This window comes from Chaetodon trifascialis, chromosome 3 (genome assembly GCF_039877785.1).
Source record: "Chaetodon trifascialis isolate fChaTrf1 chromosome 3, fChaTrf1.hap1, whole genome shotgun sequence".
NCBI classification, from domain to species: domain Eukaryota; kingdom Metazoa; phylum Chordata; class Actinopteri; order Chaetodontiformes; family Chaetodontidae; genus Chaetodon; species Chaetodon trifascialis.
Genome location: NC_092058.1, coordinates 5,067,245 through 5,087,275, shown reverse-complemented (window position 1 = coordinate 5,087,275; position 20,031 = coordinate 5,067,245). Strand labels below are relative to the sequence as shown.

The following is a 20,031-nucleotide window of genomic DNA, read 5'->3' as shown; positions in this document are numbered from 1 at the left end:
TCGCTGTCAAGTTGTTCAGAGCGAATCTACAGCTGACCAATCAGGACGTCTCACGATCCCACCTGGACTGTGGTTAAGGATTGCTGAGTTTCAGGCAGAAAAATTGCAACAAACATCCCTCTTATCAGGTCATTTTTGTCTGTAATTCGAGTTTTATTTTCTTAAAACAAGTCAAAATAAATCAGCGAGTTAGTTGAGAATTTTCAACAAATACGTGAAGATTTTCAAGATCAAGGTCTTTTTTCTTTCTTTTTCTTGCTTTCTTTCTCTTTTCTTATTTTTATCATATATATTTATTTTTCTTGTCTGATGATGCAAACAGGTTTATTTCAATGAAAATGCACTGGATGAATTTTTCACTTTTTTCAATAAAGTTATGATTGTGGGACTTAATTACAGACAGAAATAACTTAATGATGGTGATTTGTTTTGTTGTGTAGCGCCACTGATAGGCCTGCAGTGAAACTGCAGTCCTGACTGGAGGCTACAGGTCAAAGTTCAAAAATTATTTCAAAGACGGAAAGCTGGAGTTTAGGCCAGCTTCTCTGCTGCTCCAGGATCAGTGTCAGAGTTCTGGATCCAGGAAATCCAACCTCACCATCCAGCAGGATGAAGCATCCAAAGCGGCTCCAAAAGTTGAAATTCCAAATGTTCAACCACCACTTTTACAAGTCTGAGGAGCACAAAAGAAGCCAGCTGGCTGTCAACCAGAAAAGTTCACCACACTCACATCTGGAGCCTGGTGGCTGTCTTCTGGTGACTAAGTCAGAGAAGACAAACCTTCAGGAGTTTGTGAAAGGGCAGACTGAGACGGCCCCCCGCCCATCCACTAACCGCAGCAACAGATTAAAAAAAAAAGTAAAACCAGAAAAGCAATAAAAACTAAAACGTTACTTGGATTTTTTTTTTGTTAGTGATTCCTTTTCACATCTCGAGGAGCGTCGACGTGAACCAGTCCAGACCACAGCGCAGAACCAGCGGGTCGGTCGTGTTGCCATAGTGACAGTTTCCCGGTCGAGAACAGGTTGCCGTGGTGGGCGGGGTCAGATGATGGGCTTGCTGCGGTCGGTGGTCTGGGCCTTCTTCAGCTTGCCCTTACTGAAGGTCTGGATGGAGCTCAGCAAAGCGGTGCGACCTCCTCCCGCTCCGTCAGAGGAGGTCAGAGGAGGGGGACAGGAGGAGGAGTCCAGCGTAGGAGGGGGAGGGGGAGGTGGAGGAGGAGGGGGAGGAGCAGTCTGGGCTCCTGGATGAAAGAGAGAAGAGCGAAAGGAAGGAGTGTGAGAACGACACCACCTGTTTCTGGTAACACTGTTTCCCCAGAAGCTGGTTGCACAAAGATGCTTTTAACTGGTCGACTGAGTCACAGCTAGTCGTAGTTTTACTCCAAGACTACTCTAATGAGAGGCAGGAGTATTCACATAAAACTCAAGCTACTTTCATTTCAGGTCAAACACTTGCAGGGTGGGGGGTGGGGTGGGGGTGGGGGCCTGGATCTTTGCCTCTGCTTCTATAAAGACACTGGAGGAGAGGCTGCTGACTGTTTCCATACAGACTGTCACATCGGTAGAAACTACCTTCTCATAAGGTCCCTTTTATAAAGGGTTTTAACTAATGGCTTTATTTATTAATAGTTAATAGATAACTTACTGATGCTTCATAAATCAGTTTTAAGCCATTAATAAGAGTCACCTTGGGACTGCCAGTTTGTCAAAATGGCTAATTTATAGTCGATTTTGGTCCAAAAGTTTTCTTCAATGAGGGAAGTGATGCAGTGATCTATTGGAGGTTCCTTCCTGGTGAACTACAGAGACAGTTTAGTGTGATGCTGCAGGAAGACAACCGAAGGATTTTTAACAACCCAAAAACCCAAATGTTTGCTGTTCGTTTGTTGTTGTAATGCCTCATGGAGGTCTGTCTATTGCCTCTGTCTCTCTCAGGCAAGTTCTGGTGATAGAAGAAGCAACTTTTTCTAGGATTTCTAAGCAGCTTTATGGAAATTTATATGTGATGACCATCAGAGATCATGATAACCTCTGAAAGTGTGAGTCACACTCAGTCTAATCTGAACACACAGGCATGAGTACGGAGTATGACGTGGAGATGTGTGAAAGATTTTTGACTTAAATTCATGTCAAAGTAACCTTTGACTCACGTCTCTTCAGCGGCCCCTCAGCAGAGGAAGTGGCTTATATCTGATTTATAAAGCATTAGTTATTTATTAACTATGTCTAAAGCTATTAGTTACAACACATGAACCCTTTATAAAGGCCTACTTAATATAAAGTGGTACCCCTGTGGATTTTCCAGAGCAACAGAGACAGGACAGATTTCTCTTTGTGAAACCAGCACCTGCAGATCAGTGTCCAGGCTGAACTCAATCCACCATCAGTTTTGGTACTGAACAGTTTTTGATAATGCCAACCCATGAAGCACTGAGTTTATGAATAAGGAGCTGAAAGGCCCAGTGGATCCTACAGTAAACACATGTTAAAGTGTTGTGCTTTTCTGCTCTACTAAAACAAAATTATACAAATAAAGTATATAAAAAAGAAAGAATTAAAAATGTTGCACCGTTTTTTCAGCATGAGCAATAGCTCTAACAACTACAGGACCCATGAGCCTCAGTAGCCGTTGCCATGGAGAAGGAATTAAATCGAGTTGATCCAAAATCCGAACACAGATGTATTCAACGAGCTCCACAAGCCTCAACCTCCAACTTCTCCGCAACATCAGCCACACAGACAGAGTCTGCAGCTATGTGACTGGGTAATTCTTAGAGCAAGGCACTGTGGGACATGTAGTTGTTTTTCTTTTAAAACAGGTGCTTTGCAGCTCTGTCCTGTACTGCAGACTCTTGCTTCTGTGTTTTCCAGACAAAGTCCGGCCCCTCTGCCTGGTCAGCGTCACTTTGATCAACAGGGTGAACTGATGGTGAATTGAACCTAAACCTGGTTCAAGTCTTTCCGTTTGCGCCATTTTGCATCCCAAACTGAACGAAACCCAGTGAATACAGATAGAGAAACAAAATGATGGGAAGCTCCAGCGTGTGGGAAAAGCAGAGGCCAAAAGCTGCACCTGGAGTCTACAGACTCCACCTTCTGTCTGACTGCACAGTGAATCATCTGCTACGTAATGAAAGGACATCCGTCAGTGTGACAGATGGTAACCACACCTGGAGAACCTCGTCACTGCATGAACGATTAGCGTGTTTACAGATGATATTTTCTGTAGAAAAACCTGGCTGTTGGTTGTGGTGAAAACTGAAAATTTACAAGAGTAAAAACATAAAAAGTTTGATTTAATTTAAATCAAAAAGCCTGCAGTGGTGACGGATTATCTCCAGGATGGCTGCAGAACAAACGGGCTTTCATTACGTTCAGCAGTCGCAGTGACCTGCAGGGTTTTAACTGCGACTCTTTGGTCACGTCCACAGTTGCACTTTAAGTGAGACCTCTGTGATCAGATCGAGTCCAGCCGTGGCCACATTTCACAATTCCATGTGAAATCTGTGCTCAGATCTGCGATCACATGTTGGCACAGTATCTACAGACTGATCTGTGCTTGGCTCATGTGCTGCGCTGTGTTCCAGGTGAACGCACCACAGAGCTTTGAAAACAGTCCCTGCGCACGACAACATATTTGACAAAACCATAAAGGTGACTAAATGGTGACCGTGATCAAGTATCTCTTTAGTTTTTAAGTCTCTGAAAGTTAATCTAATAGGAATGACTGAAACCAGGGGGAGCCTGGAAGGAAATCAATCTAAAAACAAACGTCTGGTCTCACATTTATCATGTGTTTCAGAATACCTTCTAGAGGTCGCGCTGACAGTTGAACTGGGACTAAAGTTAGAGTCATGAGAGGCATTGATGAAGATTTCTACACAGCTTAACTACACTCTCAGAGAGTAGAAATTATGATGACGGATTGTAGTTTTTTGACACCTGCAGTTTAAAATACGCACTTGAAGTAAGTATAAAATTAATAAAAAGTAATCAGAAATTTGCATAACTGCAGCTTGTTTTACCAGAATTTCACACTAACCCCTAACCCTAACCCTAACCCCCTAACCCTTACCTATTCTAAAAGGCTTGATAAATGTGGGCCAAGATGTTCAAAATCGTCAAAAGTGATGCAAATTATAGACAAATTGAAGCTGATGTGCTCAAAAATGTGCAAAGAAATCTAAATTATTGCAAAAAAGTTTCATCTGTAAAACATATTACTGAAATATTTAACAAGTGAAAATCCTTGGAAAATATTTGCTGAAGGCTTTGGTGAACTGAAGAACAGCTCTATAAGACGGGGAGGAAAACCTGCAGATGCTAAAGAAACTGAGCTTGCACAGCTAACAGCGCAGCTTACGAGTGATGATCAGCGTTCAAACATCACTGTGACGCCTCGTCCCAAACACAGACACACAAGCAGACGAAACAAACTGCATAAACAGCCATGCTTTAAGTGACCGAGCAGACAGAACCGACAGATCACAATCTCCAATGAGAACGGCAGGTCTGATTCAGGGAGCGCTTGTCTGTGAGGTTTGGACATCATTGCAGATTGTGAGGTTTTTATAAAGATGTGCGTACACCCCGTTCCAGGCAAGCAGCGACTCGTAGCCACAGAGAAGCTTCTTCACTTCAGATCTCATCAGCCTTCTTCCAACCGGCAGATTTCTACTTTCAGTCTGCTCATAAAAAAGAAATACATCTGATTAACCATCCTCAACGGGTTTAGTCTAAGAGGTGATGTTGGGCATCATCTTCTAAACTGGCACTTAAAGGTGTCGGCATCATGTAGTTTGTCCACCAGAGAGCACTGACGAGTTCATTTTTATGCTGCAAAATGTCCTGTTCACTTGAACTATGTCTTTATGTAAAAATATTCATATATGTACTATTGACAAATACGTTGTTTGTGGATTTCTTAAACTCCAAAATAAAAATATCAGTATCAATCAGGCTATATTATGAATGTTTTGTGTCCGTATCACTGACAGCAAAAGCTTTTCAAACAAGTTTCAACACTTTCTGTGTCTAGAAATCACAAACCTAAAGAACTCTGGGTTTCAGCAGTTTACAGGAAGCTCTTATTTTAACCTGGATGCATATCGACTCCATCTCCTGCTCCATCTACTTTCTTTTTTTTTTTTTCTGTCAATACTCTCATTACTTGAGCTCATGAGGCAGATCTCTGTGACCAGGAGCTTGCTGTGGAGCCAGGGTGTACGGCAGCTTTATAAACCACCAGAGACCTTCACCATCATCGTCATCGACATCATAAATCGACATTTTACTTTACCCAACGACACGGTCAGAATGGAGCATGCTCTATGGTGGAGACGGCACAGGAAGAAGAGAGAGAGGGAGATGACAGTTATCTGTTCAGTGGACCAATCAGCATTTACACAGTATCACCAGGACAAAGAGGAGAAGAGGGGAGAGGAGGAGAGAGGAGAGGAAATAAGGAGTGGAGAGGAGACGCTTACACCAGGGTGGACACTGACGCCACATTTCTGTCAATGAGTTTGAAAACTTCAGACTGTTGATATTCTGCATGTTTCCTGTTATTAAATAATAAAAATAAATCCCATGAAAAGACCAAAACCTAGAAAAAATAGTGATCAACTTTAAACTGAAGCTGAACCTTTTTCAAAAACCAAACTATAAACTGTGTTTGTGAGCTGTGGGAAAGATTTACATCTTCAGTGGAAAACAATAAGCCTGAGAGCCACAGAGTAACGATGAGACACACTAAGACGTCGATGGTTTGGGTCTTTTCATGGGATTTGTTGCCAATAAGACAAATGAGGAATACTGCCAGACTTATACTTTATGACTGTGTTTCCCATCCTGCATCCAGCTACCGACTGACAAAATGAATAAGACACACTGCTGTCGTGGAGACAGATACCTGTCTGAAAACCAGGTAATCACATGACGAGAGAAGAGGTGAAGAGACAGACAGACAGAGAGAGACAGACAGGTCAAGTCAAACAATTAGTCTTCATAATCACACATGCAAATTTCAGATGAAAAGTGAGGGCAGAACTTCAGAGTTAATGATAAAGATGCTGTTATTGATCTGAGCAGCGTGCTGAGACGCACCACAGCAGGTCCTCGCCACAGTCTGTCCAAAACTTTCCCACACAGAGAGACACACAGATGAGTGAGAGGACAGACAGACAGACAGACAGACAGACAGACAGACAGACAGACAGACAGACAGACAGACAGACAGACAGAGACATACCTGTGGTCGAAGGGGGGGTGGGGGATGAGGGGCATGTGGGAGGAGAACTGGCTCCAGAACCTGAACACAGACAGAAAAGTTAACATTAATCACGCCGTCGCAGCAAAACATTTTCTGTCCTCTGACGACTTCACGCTGTTCCTCTGATCTACAGTTGGTGGCGGTAATGTGCCATAAAATGTAGCAATGCACCAACAAAAGCAGTGAAGAGGACTAGCAAACTAGCATGCTAGCAAACATGGCTAAATCAGCTTTGAAAATGTTTTAAGGGGGAGGAAATGTATCCACATTTATTTGTCCTCATTGTGTTCACAGTGAATGCAAACAGAAACTTAATTGATCGTTTAATCTACAGACAGACAGACAGACAGACAGACAGACAGTGGCTAGCTAACCGCAGTGTGCTCCATGACTACGTCTGAACACATTTTGCAGACAGTAAACAACAGTTAACCTAATAAAAAGCTAACCCATGACTGTAAGTAGCTCTCTAATTGGCTAATGATCGGCTAATGAACTGACCAGCTAAGTGTCTAGTTACATAAGATGCTAAGAAACTAGCTACACACTACCTACCTGGTTATTTAGCTAAAAAACTTGAGGTTATTGTTAGTACTCCATTAACCAAACAATACAAACAATAGCTTTAGCTAATTTGTAAGGTCAAAAGATGCACTAGCAGGCTCATGAAGTGACTGACGAGGTTAAGCATTTGTTGAGGCTGCTAACAGCAGACATACCAGAGTTATTGTTGTTTCTGACAGAGACGTCTTCTTCATTTTCATAAGCCGACTGTCTGGACTTCTGCAAAAACAAAAACACAACACTGTTTTACACTTTACTGTATTTTTCCTCACCATAGCTAACATGCATCACTTGCTGCACACATCGTTCTACTTCTTGTATGTTTGCAGAGTTGAAATCGGCTGCCCTTCGTACGCAAGCTTCTGTTCCACTAACATCACACAGACACATACATGAAACACACGGATCTCATGTCAGTCTGTCTAAACAGCTGAAACATGTTTTGTATGCAGCTTTCTGTCCTCATTCTAACATAACTACTCATTCATATTGGTTATCCAGGTAACTACTGCTCTCTGAGTGCAATCTGAGTACCTCGTCATTCAAACAGACAAAACAATGAAAACATATCTGGTGAGTCTTAGTCACAGGTGTACTGTTTGAGTGTATTTTGAGCTTTTAAAATAATCTGTCTTATTGCAAAGCTGACAAGGAAGCATCAGATGTCATGAGGTTTCTTTGTATTGTTGCGTTTGGGAGACTGTTGCCTACCTTCCTCGCCAGAATCTTCCTCCTCTTCTTCTCCTCCTCTGAGCCGTGGTGAGACTGAGCTCTGGTCAGCCTCCTGTGCTGGTGGAGCTTCAATCGAACATTAATATACAGCATTATCCTCCAGACACACAGCAAAATTTGTGTTTACAAGCTGCAAACCACAAGCTGCGTTATGCAACCTTTTCATAAAACCTGCAATGAAAACTGCTAGCGTCACTGCTGAAGATGCTTTAGCCAGATGTGATGTCCCCCCAGAAAACAAAATGGTAAATGCGTACATTTACGGTGTATAGCACTTTTATCCAAAGTGCTATAATTGGCCTTTCTTTCACCCATTCACTTACACACACTGATGCAGTGAGCTTCCATGCAAGGTGCTGGCCATCGGTAGCAACTCGGGGTTCAGTGTCTTGCCCAAGGACAATTCAAAATGTGGACAAATGTGGACTGCCGCTGCTGTCGGCCTCCTAGCCAAGCTAGCTCCCGCAGCTAATGTTTACAACCCAAACTTGCGCTATTTCCTGTCCCGCCTGCTTTTTGCCTCAGTGTGAGAGTAAATTTTAGCAGGTGAAGCTCAGTATAACTGTCAGCCTTGACAGACTGAGACACCTTGTTCAATTTATCACGTCCCCAGTGATGAAATGTTTCACCACCAAGACACGAGAGGATATGAAAGCAGCTGCTGAACTGTCGTCACTTTGTATTTCTAGGGATTTGAGGTTTCACTGCTGCCTGTTGCATCCAGTCACTATTCCAGGAGGAACAGCTTAAAATAATTCCCCACTGATGTCAGCACACAGTTTTTGTGTTGGCAACATGAAAAGATTGTGGGAAACTGTGTTGCAAAGTTTTTCCACAGCCTTTTTTTCCACAAGAGGCGTCCACCTTATCTAGAAGGTCACTGATTTAAAATATCGAGCTTTGGGGACTGTTGGTGGGCCCTTGAGGAGGGGACATGACCCTCCAAAAGTCTCCAGCTGCTCAGCAGTATAAAAGAGAGAAAAATGTAAAAATGAGGAGTGACGCACCACTCTCTGCTCCTCCTGCAGCCTCCTCTCCAGACTCTCCTTCGCTGTCTTCAGTGCCTCTTTTAGCCTGCTGGGAACCTGGAGGAGTGGAGAGGGACTCAGATATTTGCCATTTCTCTTCATTCTTCCTGTATATGCAGGGACAAACCCTCGAAAGCAAACTGAGCCTCTCACCTTAATCTGGAGTTTTTCTGAGTGCTGGAGATGGACGTCACTGAACAGCCTGCAAAACACAGACTGTGACTCATCAGCAACAAAGGTGATGATGTTCTGGTTCCTATTTCAAACTCCAGACTCTGGTTTCTATTAACATTATACCTCTGTTCTTGTATGGATGCATGATACAGACATTTTTTGTTGACTTTCAGCCTTTAAGGTTCTATATGTTATAAGATTTTGAACATTAATACAGCAACAAACAACTATTTGCTATATAACGATATGGTGCCGTAACGGCGTCCTGACACAGAATGAAGGCACACTCCGTCCGTGTGTGTTATAATACAAGCCGCATGTGCATGTTAGTTAATGCATGTGAATACCTCCCTGTGAAAGTGTCCCTGCGTTTAACAGACACTCGGAGAGTGACCTCCACACAGCATTGTAAAAGCGAGTACTGTTCATAAAGAACCTTCAAAGAGTAACTAAACATACAATCAATTGTTACTGATCCCAGTCTACAGCATTCACTGCAATATGGGCAGATATTTAGGTTTTAAGGCAATTTAGGTCAATACAGAAGTTATAATTTGATCTTTGGTATGGATGGAGAGAAAAGGGATTTTCAGATCTAGTCGACTGACTGTGGTTGTGGTCTCGAAGCTGTCTGAAGTACACAGACAACGTAATATTTCACTGTCTGACTTTCAGACTGCATGTGTATCACTGCTCCTTTAAAACAAGACGACAGCGGCGAAAACAGGTAAACTCACGGTGTCTGCATGAGCTCCGACACTGTTGGCATCCTGCTCTTACAGGCTTCTGTGGACAGAATGGACTGCAGCACTGACACTGAACACGCACACACACACACGCAAGCACGCACACACACGCACGCATGCACGCACGCACACACACACACGCACGCAAGCACACACACACACGCACGCATGCACGCACACACACGCACGCATGCACGCACGCACGCACACACACAAACAACAAATCACATTGGGAATAATACAGACACTTTGTGACATTTCAGTAAACTCCACGTTTCAGGTCCAGATGTCAGAACATCTGGAGGTACAAAGAAGACACATGATAGAATCTGTGTGTGTGTGTGTTTCTCTGTGTGTGTCTATGCATGTGTACATGAGTATACTGACCCACAGTGGTGTAGGGGACAGCAGGATATTGATCGATGGGGATGCTGTCTGGTGGTCGGCCGTACGTCATCTCATACAGTAAATGTCCAAAGCAGAAGACGTCGATGCTCTCTGTGGACTGCAGATACACACACACACACAAACACACACTCATCATAAAGTTACACATAACAAAGTGTGTTAGCACCTTTACAGATCGCTTGCCGCAGCAATCTCATCCCTAATATTACCCAATCAAACTCTGCGTTTACGTACGTTGATCTTCCTGAGCTGAGTGAAGGCGGGGCGCAGAGCTGAGGGAACTCCCAGCATGCCGTTCTCTACGTCCATCAGCCGACACACGCCGTCATCCACTATTACATTGGACGCGTGCAGGTGACCGTAAAACACACCACCATCATGGAGGAGCTTCAGGCCCTGCACAAACAAACAAACAAACACACACACACACACACACACACACACACACACTGCTCTAGTAACAGGGAAGACTTTGTGGTGTGTGTGCGGTTTATTTCCTTGCATGTGTTTGCGTGTGTGTGTGTGTGTGTGTGTGTGTGTGTGTGTGTGTGTGTGTGTGTGTGTGTGTGTGTGTACCTCCAGGATCTGACGGCCGTACAGTTTGATGTGCTGCAGTTCGAGGCCCTGACTCTTCTTTGGGTTACAGTACTTCTTCAGGTAACTCTCTCTGGGCTTCACCTGGGGGACGGACACAGAGAGTCAGTTTTCAATGGAACTACTTTCTACCAACACACACACACGCACACGCACACGCACACACACACACACACACACAGACACACACAGACACACACACACACACACACACACACACACACACACACACACACACACACACACACACACACACACACACACACAGAGCGCACCTTACAGATGTGGTCTCTCAGAGAGCCTCTCTCACTGAACGGCCGGATGAGCAGAGCTGAAGACTCGCTGGTGCTGGAGAACAACAGCGGACAGAGATATGGAGTCTGAGGAGGAGGAGGAGGAGGAGGAGGAGGAGATTTTTGATTATTTACAGTCTACAATCAATTGGAACTAAATACATCTCTGTCTTGCTGCCTGTCTTCTATTAATATTTCTATACTGAAATCATTACAGTATGACTAAAAGACTCAAAAGCTGAGACGACGTTAAAGCTATTCTGCAGCGAAATCTGCTGCTTTAGCAGGACTTAAGTCGTTTTTCTATTTGCATCATAACTGGATTCGGCTACTGGCTCCTTTAGTAATGCTGCTGAAAGCCAAGATGTCAATTCATCAAAGCTGCTATTTCCTTAGTACAGATAAGAGCTGGGGGAAAATCAGTGACTTAAATTTAAGTCGTAGCTACCAGCTGACTTTAGCTTTCAGCTGATTAATCAGTTTCTTATTCCACACATGACCAAACCGGACGAGGTTTGGCTCCTTTTTGTTTTTTAGATTGCTTTCACATAAATCATACATTTCTATGGCATACTACATTTTTCATTTGTTAAAACAGAGCATAAGTAGTTTGTGTGTTTTTGCAGCTACACACACGCACACACACACACAGTGTGTACGTACAGAGAGACTGGTTAGCAGCTTCATGGCTGACTGCAGGTCTTTGTCTGACAGGAATTTATCAGGACCCAGGTCCACCTACAACACACACACACACACACACACACACACACACACACACACACACACACACACACACACACACACACGATTAGTGATTTAGATCATTAGGATTTTGTCATCAGACTTCCTTCATGAATGCAGTTCAGCTGCTGAATTTTTGAAAATCTCCTCAGTCAATCATGATTAATCCTGAAGTGCATTTCAAGGCTCCTTTAAGTCTGTTTCCAATCCAACAAACATCTTCGGTAACAAAAATAAGAAAAAAAAAACACTTGAGGTTCCTTCAGTCAGCTGACCGTCAGTGAACTTCATTTCTCCGTCCTCGTTTGTTGCTTCTGACTGGACAATACGCTTCCCATCAGTTAATTCTATTTGATTGAAATTAAATGAATCTAAATTTAATCTGACTTTAATGCATCTGAAAAAACATGAGCTTAATTTCACCGGTTTGCAGGCTGTGAAGGACTGAAACGTGAAGAAATGAACAAACTTCCTGCAGTTAGAAGCTGGGATTTTATAGCCCTTATAACATGAGGTGGTGTATTTTGGCTAAAAATACTATTAAATTAACCATAAGACAACATATGTTGATATAAATCTAGGGCATAAAAGCATAAATTTAAAAAATCTCTAATGCATACATATACGTATGTTTGAAACCTCATCTAAAACAGCAGAACTCAGATGATTTCAAGACTCAGATGATAAAATCCTTATGTTGCACACTCATCTTACACTTCTACCACGCGAGCAGACTAGAAATTCAATCCACTGTGCGTGGTGAGAGAGCTGCACTCCTCTGAAGTTTCTCATTTTGTATTGAAAGCTGGTTTGAAGTCAACAAGCAGAACAAAATGTATTGATTTCTCTTGTACTCACCCAGCTCAGCAGATACCTCTCTTTGGGCTGCTCTTTGTTTTTAATTAGAAAATATTTCTTCCTGATCCTCCAGCCTGAAAAACAAACATTTCACTTGCGAATCAGACAATGACAATAAAACATTACAGCGTGCAACATAAATGAAAACACACTGCATTCTTTTGTGTACACACTGCGTATCCTTTGAAGGAAGAGGAAACACACTCTTCCTCTTACAAATGAAATGCTGAGTTCAGAAGCAATAAAACACTGTGTTGCTAAATTCAACACACTCATTTTGCTGCTACAGCCTGAGCTAATGTTAGCAAACTTCATCTAAATATTGGTGGACATTACTGAGTCAGCCCGCTGCCTTTATGATTCTGTCTACTTGTGCTGCTTGTGCTAATAGCTTAGCACTGGATCTAAATGCTAAATAGTAACTGATTTAACAGTATTTTAGCATGTAGCAGTATCCCATAGTTGTATCTTGCAATGGCTCCAGGTCCACTTTAAAGGTCACTGTTAATCTAATCTGTCAGGTTTTATTTCCTCTCATCAAACCAGTGATGATGAATGACAGCAGCAGCCGGGTGAAGCTTTCACAACAGCAAGCCGTCTCTAAACTCATCTTAAATTGAGATTTGAAAAACAGTGGCTGTCAATCACTGTGTTTACATTCCTTCTAATCATTTGATTAGAAATCAATACTCATGTCATGTGAACCCTTCTCCAGGCTGAGGTCATGCTCAGACTGACTGAGACGTCAGTCATTCAAATGAGCAGAACAGTCTGGTTTCTTCTTAAAGTTGCAACTCACCAAAGTCACTCAAAGTAAACATCAACATGTTCACAAGCAGACTTAAAAAGCCACGTTTGTGTCAGGTTCACAGCCACGCTGAGTCTTACCAATGTCTCTGAGGGGCTCCAGGACCTCCCACTTTGGGTCTGACCTGAAGAACATGGAGACCTGCTGCAGGGCGATTTCTGAGAGACAGAGAGAGAGAGAGAGAGAGAGAGAGACAGACAGAAAGACAGACAGACAGACAGACAGACAGACAGACAGACAGACAGACAAGACAGACACCACAGTCAGAAATACACATATTAAACTTGGATTTTATTCAGAATTTATTTATTTGTCTACAACATGAATCCAAAGGACAATATTTCCAATGAGGTCCCTTTAAATACTGCTGGTACTTTAATCCGTATCAGAGCATCAGTCAGTACTTTTAGAAAGTAATCATGTCTTTTGCATGTAAAATCAAAATCTGCAAAGCAACCAATAACAGTCCTTGTTGATGTGGTTGGGTACTGCATTGAAGTACTATAAATATACTTCTTGTTACTTTCCATCTGTGAATAAGAGGAACTGAAAACAATCTGTCAGTGCAGGCGAGGGGACACACCTGTGTAGTTGGCAGAGTAGTTGTTGGGGTCCAGGAACTTCTTGACAGACAGGGAGCTGGACAGCAGGGGATGCTGGGTAATTGAGTCCAGATAGGTCTGAAGTCCTCTCTGTCTCTCTGCTATGAACTCCCTGTCCATGTTTCCGATCAGCTTCTTGGGAGGAAGAGGGAGACTGATGCCACACACCTGGAGAGAGGGGAAGAGGAAGAGGAAGAGACCTGTTTGTACATACTGCAGTCTGTTTTCTTATCACCATTAAAGGCTTTGTTCTTCACCACCATCAAACCTTTCAGAATGTTCCAACGATGCTCTTACAAAGAAAGATGAAAGCAGATTTGAAAAAACAAAAAACAAAAAAAACGGACCGACAGCGAAACAGACAGACAGAAACAGACGGACGGACGGACAGAGAAACAGACGGAGTAACAGCAGGTTTCTGACAGTTTTACTGCATGTTGACTACAGATCAGGGACTCGCTGCAGGTTGGGGTCAATGAGAGACCCCGAGAGGAAATGAGCAGGCGAAAGCTCAGCAGAAAAACTGCTAACTTCCTGTTATCCAGGAATTATGTGACCTGGCCATAAGATAAGCAACAACCAGCACAAATACACACGAAATACACCCCGGAGTCAGATCCACTCCAGAGTGGAGCGACGCAGCTCCATTGATTATCGATTCAGTGAAGATCAATAGGACACTGTGTCTCTGGGACACAGGATGCACTTAAATCAAATTCTAAGACTGACATGCTGAATTTGTTAAAGCACCAAACCGCTGATTTTTATGTTTATACCACCTTTAAAATAACACTTTAACACAAACAAAAACATCTTAGATAGAAGCTTTCGTTTGCTTGAAACAAATTTGGAGTGATTTTCACTCGATTAGATTTCTTAAAATAAGTCAGGACGTCCAGCCACCACAGGTATTAAAACAAGATATTCTCGTTTCTAGATAAGAAAAAGACATTTGAGTGAAGTGAGCCTTACACAGCCAGTATGAGCTGATCCAATCCATGCTCAAAACATGCCAGACTAGATTTTAAATCACCTACTCTGAATCGCCTGCAAGCCCTGATCACAAGTTTGTGATTTCTCCGTCGTTTGATTGAATGTTTGAGGCTCAACGAGGCAAAAATACTCAATATTTCACACAAAATGAATGTTTGTAGCAGAACTTTGTTTTTACTTTCTTTCCTTTCCCATGAATCATCATGCCCCCCCCCCCCGTGGGAGCAGTCCTGACCTCCAGGTTGGAAACCACAGTTTTAGTACATTAAGTCCACTTCACATCCCTGCTGAACGTTTCACAAAATCAAGACTGAAAGTCTACATCCACACTGGCTGCTGAATGAGGCTGAACGTAGGCACAGCACAGCTAAACGCTCATGTCAACATACTCACCATGACAATGCCAGCACACTGATGTTGAGCACATATGATGTTTGCAATGTTCACCATCTTAGTTTAGCATGCTAGCATGCTAACAATTGTCAGTTAGCAAACTACAGCTGAGGCTGGTTTGTCAGTCTGGTTTTGAGTCACTACAGGAAACAATCTGGCCCAAATTAATGTGTGTTCAAAATGTCACGACAAAGCAGCGCACCAACACCGCGCTCCATGGAGCCACATCCCGAGCACGAGTCGAAATGTATTCACAAAACGAGCTGCAGCTCCTCGGCGGGTGCGGCGCAGGGTGAGCACACAGCAGCTCTTTACAGACTCTGACTGACAGATTGAGAGCGATGCAGAGCTTTGAGATGCAGTTCAACCTTAAAATCCACCCCGAGGCCAACAGCTAACCAGTACAGGGACGATCATCAAGCTCTAACAGCACCAGCCGAGGATTCTGGGAAATCGATGACACAGCAGCAAAGCCTTGAACATGTCGCAACAAACTGTCATCGAGCTTTACCAAACAGGAAGGACATTGAGTAAGACAAAGGTAGTGTGTGTGGCAGTGGGTGTTTGTGTGTAAATGTGGACCACAAGACTGGCGGACTTACACTTTAAGTTACCAGGCTGCTTTTTTTTTATATTGTACAAACATTCATGGACACAAACTACTGGTATCATCTAAAGGCCTGAGCCACCCAGAGCCGCTCTGTTCTCTATCAAACACTGAAAGCTTTAAAGGTGGCTGTGAAAGTTTGTAGTTTCATCCTTTGACGGTGGAGCAGCAGCTTGAATTCAGGCACATACATTTGTCTGCTGTCCATCGGCGTGTTTTTAAGACACTCAGAGACACTGAGGCGTGACTGAAAGATGTGGAACTCACCATCAGGCTGCTGTTGAGAACGTCAAAGTCGCTGTAACGCCGAATCACCTGCAACACACAAACAGGCTGATTGGCTTTGCACAGTTGTCATGTTTGCTGCCAGGTGAATGCTAATTGGTCACCCACCCAACACCTGAGGTTGTGATTGTTGCATTACCTGCCAGCTATTCTCAGAAGACACGCCCCTCTGGACTCGGATGATGTACTCCTGAGAAACGGGAGAACACAACCATCAAAACGTTTTATTTGCTGCTTTCTAAAATAGTTACGATGAATGAGAAAATCTCATAATTCAATTCATGGATAAAGATCACAATTATGTGCAAATAAAAAAGGCAAGTGAGGAAAAGTGACTGCACAGGAAGTGTGAGCACTGATCTCATCAAAAGGTCATGGCATCAGAGAGAGGTCTGAATTTAGGAGATAAAGTCAAAATGTTACAAGATGAAGTCGTAAAGTCGTAGTTTTAAAAGTAAAGTCACATTTTTAATGGGAAAAGGTGATATTGTGAATATAAAGTTGTAATTCTACAAAATAAATACATTTTATGAAAATAAGGTCTGATACTTACAATAAAAAGTTGTACTATTGTAAAACTAAAGTAATTAGCTTTGCTTGAATTAAATCATATTAGTCGAAAAGTGCACTTTGGTAAAGAAAGAAAAGAAAAATAGAAACTGTACGAGATGCTTGTGATTCATCTACTAAATAGGCGGTTTGGATAAAACCGTTCAGCTGAGGATCTGTCAGATCATGTCACCAAGCTCACAGATGACTGCGATGACGCCGCTGAGTAAAATGTTTTCAAAACTGACGAAAGGATGGAAACAGGACCACGACGTAAACATGGAATTTTCCTTTAACCTAATCCTCTCAGTGCTCTTATAGTCAGACTCTGGTTTCCTTTTCAGCTTGTCTTGTGTTTCTTTACATCTTGTCTTAATGTCTTTATTTCTTATCTACAGCACTTTCAGTTGCCTTGATGCCAAAACGTACAAGCAAACCTTTGCGTCCTCACCGTTCTCGTATTCCACTCGACAGAAGCCAAGCTGGTGAACTTTAACCTGCACTGGTCTTGTGCTTGTGGAAGTCATTAAAAACGGAAATATAAAACAACAGAGATGCAGCAATACACTGGATCGCTTCCAGCACCAGTACTGACCTCAGTACTGACTGAGTGATTCACATTAAGTACAGTTTACTTCCTCATTGTCATATAATGGAGGGTTTCAGCTCCATTCATTCAGTCACAGCAAGCTTCAGACTGAGCTATTACTGCCACACTAATCCCTGGCCTCATGTTACTTAACACAAACTGTAAATGATCTCAGTGATTTCTGCTGTGAGTTACACAGTCTGGGAAAATATGAGCACTGTTATCAGCAGAAACCCTGAGATGAAGCACTGGGATTGAGAGAATAAAGCCTAATCAATGCCTGGATATTAAGTTACCAATGATATTAGAATGTTTTCGGGGTTTTGCCATTGACCTCACAACATACTGTTGAACAAAGTTATTATCCAGTCCTGATTTTTTTTATTTCACTGTATTTTATCCCAAGTGTCAGTGTGTCTTGTCTTGTGTCCACTGCCTGTGCTCATTTTCCATTAGACTTTCTTTCCTTCTGGTCAATGACTTGGAATTGGTGACTGGTGGGAAATGACCAGTCCTTGACTACAGGCCTGAGACAGATGTCAGCTTTCTCCTGACCTGTCACTGTGTTTCAGTATATCGAGGCCTGTCCTCACAGTATCACTTTCATTTCGGAGCTGTTTACATGTTGAGAAATTCTGGAAAGTCATCTGCAGATTCTGCATGAAGCAAGAATTTTTTCTGAATTCCAGGAAAGCTGCTGTTTTGGTTTATTGTCAAAGTGGTGAAATAGAGGTAAGAAAAAAGCACTAGCTCTGTAGAAATACTGCCATGTCATAACATAAACACGGATTATATAAATCTAATAATAAGAACAATAATAATGTCCATCAGTATCAGTTTCCCCTGTGGCGTTATGGTTCTGTTTGATAACAGCAGCAGCAATGGTCGGATGGCTGACATTAGCATGCTAAGCTAACTGGCTAGCTCAGCTGATCTCAGCCGGACTGTCAACAACAAACCCACTACAGATACGCCCATTATCGGACAGGCGGCGGATGCCCAGCTTGATTTTCCTACAACATGAGCTGGTCACTGAGCTCAAAGTACACATTTTATTGCAAAGTACAGCCGTACCTACGCTTTCCCCACCACCACGAACGGTTTTAATGTCGGCAGAGATGCCGCACCAAACTCCCTTTGAAAATACTGCTATTTAATTCAGCACACTTAATATTTGTAACAAGACTTTTCAGACTCATACAGATCCCCCACTATTCGACTCGGCATTGATAACACACGAAAAGCAGTTAAGGTTTAAATGAAATCTCATCATTTCTGACGTCTCGTGGTCTTAAAACGTTAGCAGAAAGCTGTCGATGGGGGTAAATGATAAAGACTGCATATTTTATTACTGGTGTTTGGTGGAGGGGTCGTATGCAGAATCATTACGAATTCAAAACGGCCATGCATGTCGTTTTAAGCACATTAGTTTGTCAGTACTAAAGGGAAACAATAAGAGGCAAAACCTGTAAATGTAATTCGTCTCAACGGTCCTCGTGAGTTTGATTCTAAAAGGTCGTTGCGGGGATAATTTCGGCTCTTGGGCCTTCATTCAGTCAGTGTCAATGCCCCGAATCCTTCAATATCAGCAGTTCACTGTGAGCACAAGAGCCTCCAGGAAATTGCTTAATCAGTGACAGCACTTCAGATCTGGAGTCAGCTGCCTGCCATGGAGTTAACGGTGCTAACCGTGAAGCTTTGCATCGTGTGATAACAGAGACTGTCATCTGACTGACAGGAACGATAGTTAGGTGTTTAAGGACTATTTTGGCTGTCAGAAGTGATTTGTGTTTGATGAAACAATTTACAGCAAGGGAGACTAAATGAACTGTCCGAAAATGGAACTACACGCGCAGGGAACGACTTAAACGCCCCCTTAAAAAAAAAATCTTACTTCCAACAGTCCACCTGCGATGAATCTTTCTGCCTGTTGCGGACCGCTGATAAACGTTTCACAGTTAAGCCTAAAGATTCTTAACGGTTAAGTGACGTTTATTTCCAGTAAACACTCACCGTGTGGGACTGCAGGTTCTGGCTGGTTTCGATCACCGCCGTCAGGGGGACGGTGTCGTCCAGCAGCTGCCTGCCGGGGGACGGCTTCTCCAGGAAAGACATCCCGGAGGATTAACGGTGAAAGTCTGATCCGAGCGTCCGTCTCTCGCTGACTGAAGCCGCAGGGAAGACACTGAGACACGCCGCCGAGCGAAGGGGGAACACCAACAACCCGATAGAAACGAAGTAGCTGCTAGCTTAGCTTCTCCGTAACCAGGAAGCGCTGTTCCGATCAGACGTCACCAGGCTGCTTTGTCATCATAATTGGAGGATTAAAAAAAAAACACGTGAAGGCGCGTCACCGCCACCTGGTGGTCTGGAAGAGGAACTAACCAATGTCCAGTCAGAGGGATATTAGCCCAGGACAAACGAATTAGGGAAAAATACAATTGGTAAAATAAACCATTCGAAAGAAGCAAAACTAAAATAATTTTTTTTTTTTTTTTTTAAAAAGCCACACAAAACTCAGCTTATTTCTTGTTTCAGAAGATTTTAACCTCATTTTACAGTCTTCCTCAGTAGATTGAATTGGATTTTTTTTTTTGGTCAAACTATTGTTTTCGAGATCAAGAACAAACCTAAAAGCTCAAAGAAAAATATTCATAATAACATGCTCACTCTTCTCCAGCTTCACACTGCAACACAGATGCTTCCTCTGTCAGAGGTGCTATCTAGTTGATGATTTCAGGGTCTGAGAGCATCCAGGACCACCAAAACCAGTTGTACTTCTGTCAGAGTG

The 20,031-nt window shown here is 42.8% G+C and overlaps 1 protein-coding gene across 2 annotated transcripts; it reads right to left on the bottom strand.

Moving 5' to 3' along the window:
- Nucleotides 1–282: 282 nt before the first annotated feature.
- Nucleotides 283–19,546, bottom strand: pxk (PX domain containing serine/threonine kinase). Of its 2 annotated transcripts, XM_070959912.1 has the most exons (19): nt 19,254–19,546; nt 16,242–16,292; nt 16,085–16,132; nt 13,806–13,992; nt 13,303–13,380; nt 12,415–12,488; nt 11,476–11,550; nt 10,795–10,899; nt 10,502–10,603; nt 10,160–10,321; nt 9,905–10,022; nt 9,509–9,587; nt 8,751–8,799; nt 8,577–8,654; nt 7,549–7,635; nt 6,993–7,056; nt 6,253–6,312; nt 5,302–5,330; nt 283–1,243 (listed from the first exon to the last, which is right to left on the bottom strand). In XM_070959912.1, the coding sequence occupies exons 1-18, from the start codon at nt 19,353–19,355 to the stop codon at nt 5,314–5,316; spliced, it is 1,536 nt and encodes a 511-aa protein (XP_070816013.1). In that variant the 5' UTR covers nt 19,356–19,546; the 3' UTR covers nt 283–1,243; nt 5,302–5,313. The 2 variants fall into 2 exon arrangements, with proteins under 2 accessions (XP_070816013.1, XP_070816011.1); XM_070959910.1 differs by lacking the exon at nt 5,302–5,330 and having other exon boundaries at nt 19,254–19,519.
- Between the last annotated feature and the right edge of the window lie 485 nt (nt 19,547–20,031).

Excerpts from the sequence above, each read along its gene's own strand:
- pxk (XM_070959910.1), bottom strand. The coding sequence starts at position 19,355 with ATGTCTTTCCTGGAGAAGCCGTCCCCCGGCAGGCAGCTGCTGGACGAC. Across the intron at positions 12,489-13,302 it reads GGAGCCCCTCAGAGACATTG|GCTGGAGGATCAGGAAGAAA; the intron begins GTAAGACTCAGC and ends TTTGTTTTTCAG. Across the intron at positions 10,900-11,475 it reads AGCTGCTAACCAGTCTCTCT|ACTCCATATCTCTGTCCGCT; the intron begins GTACGTACACAC and ends CCTCCTCCTCAG.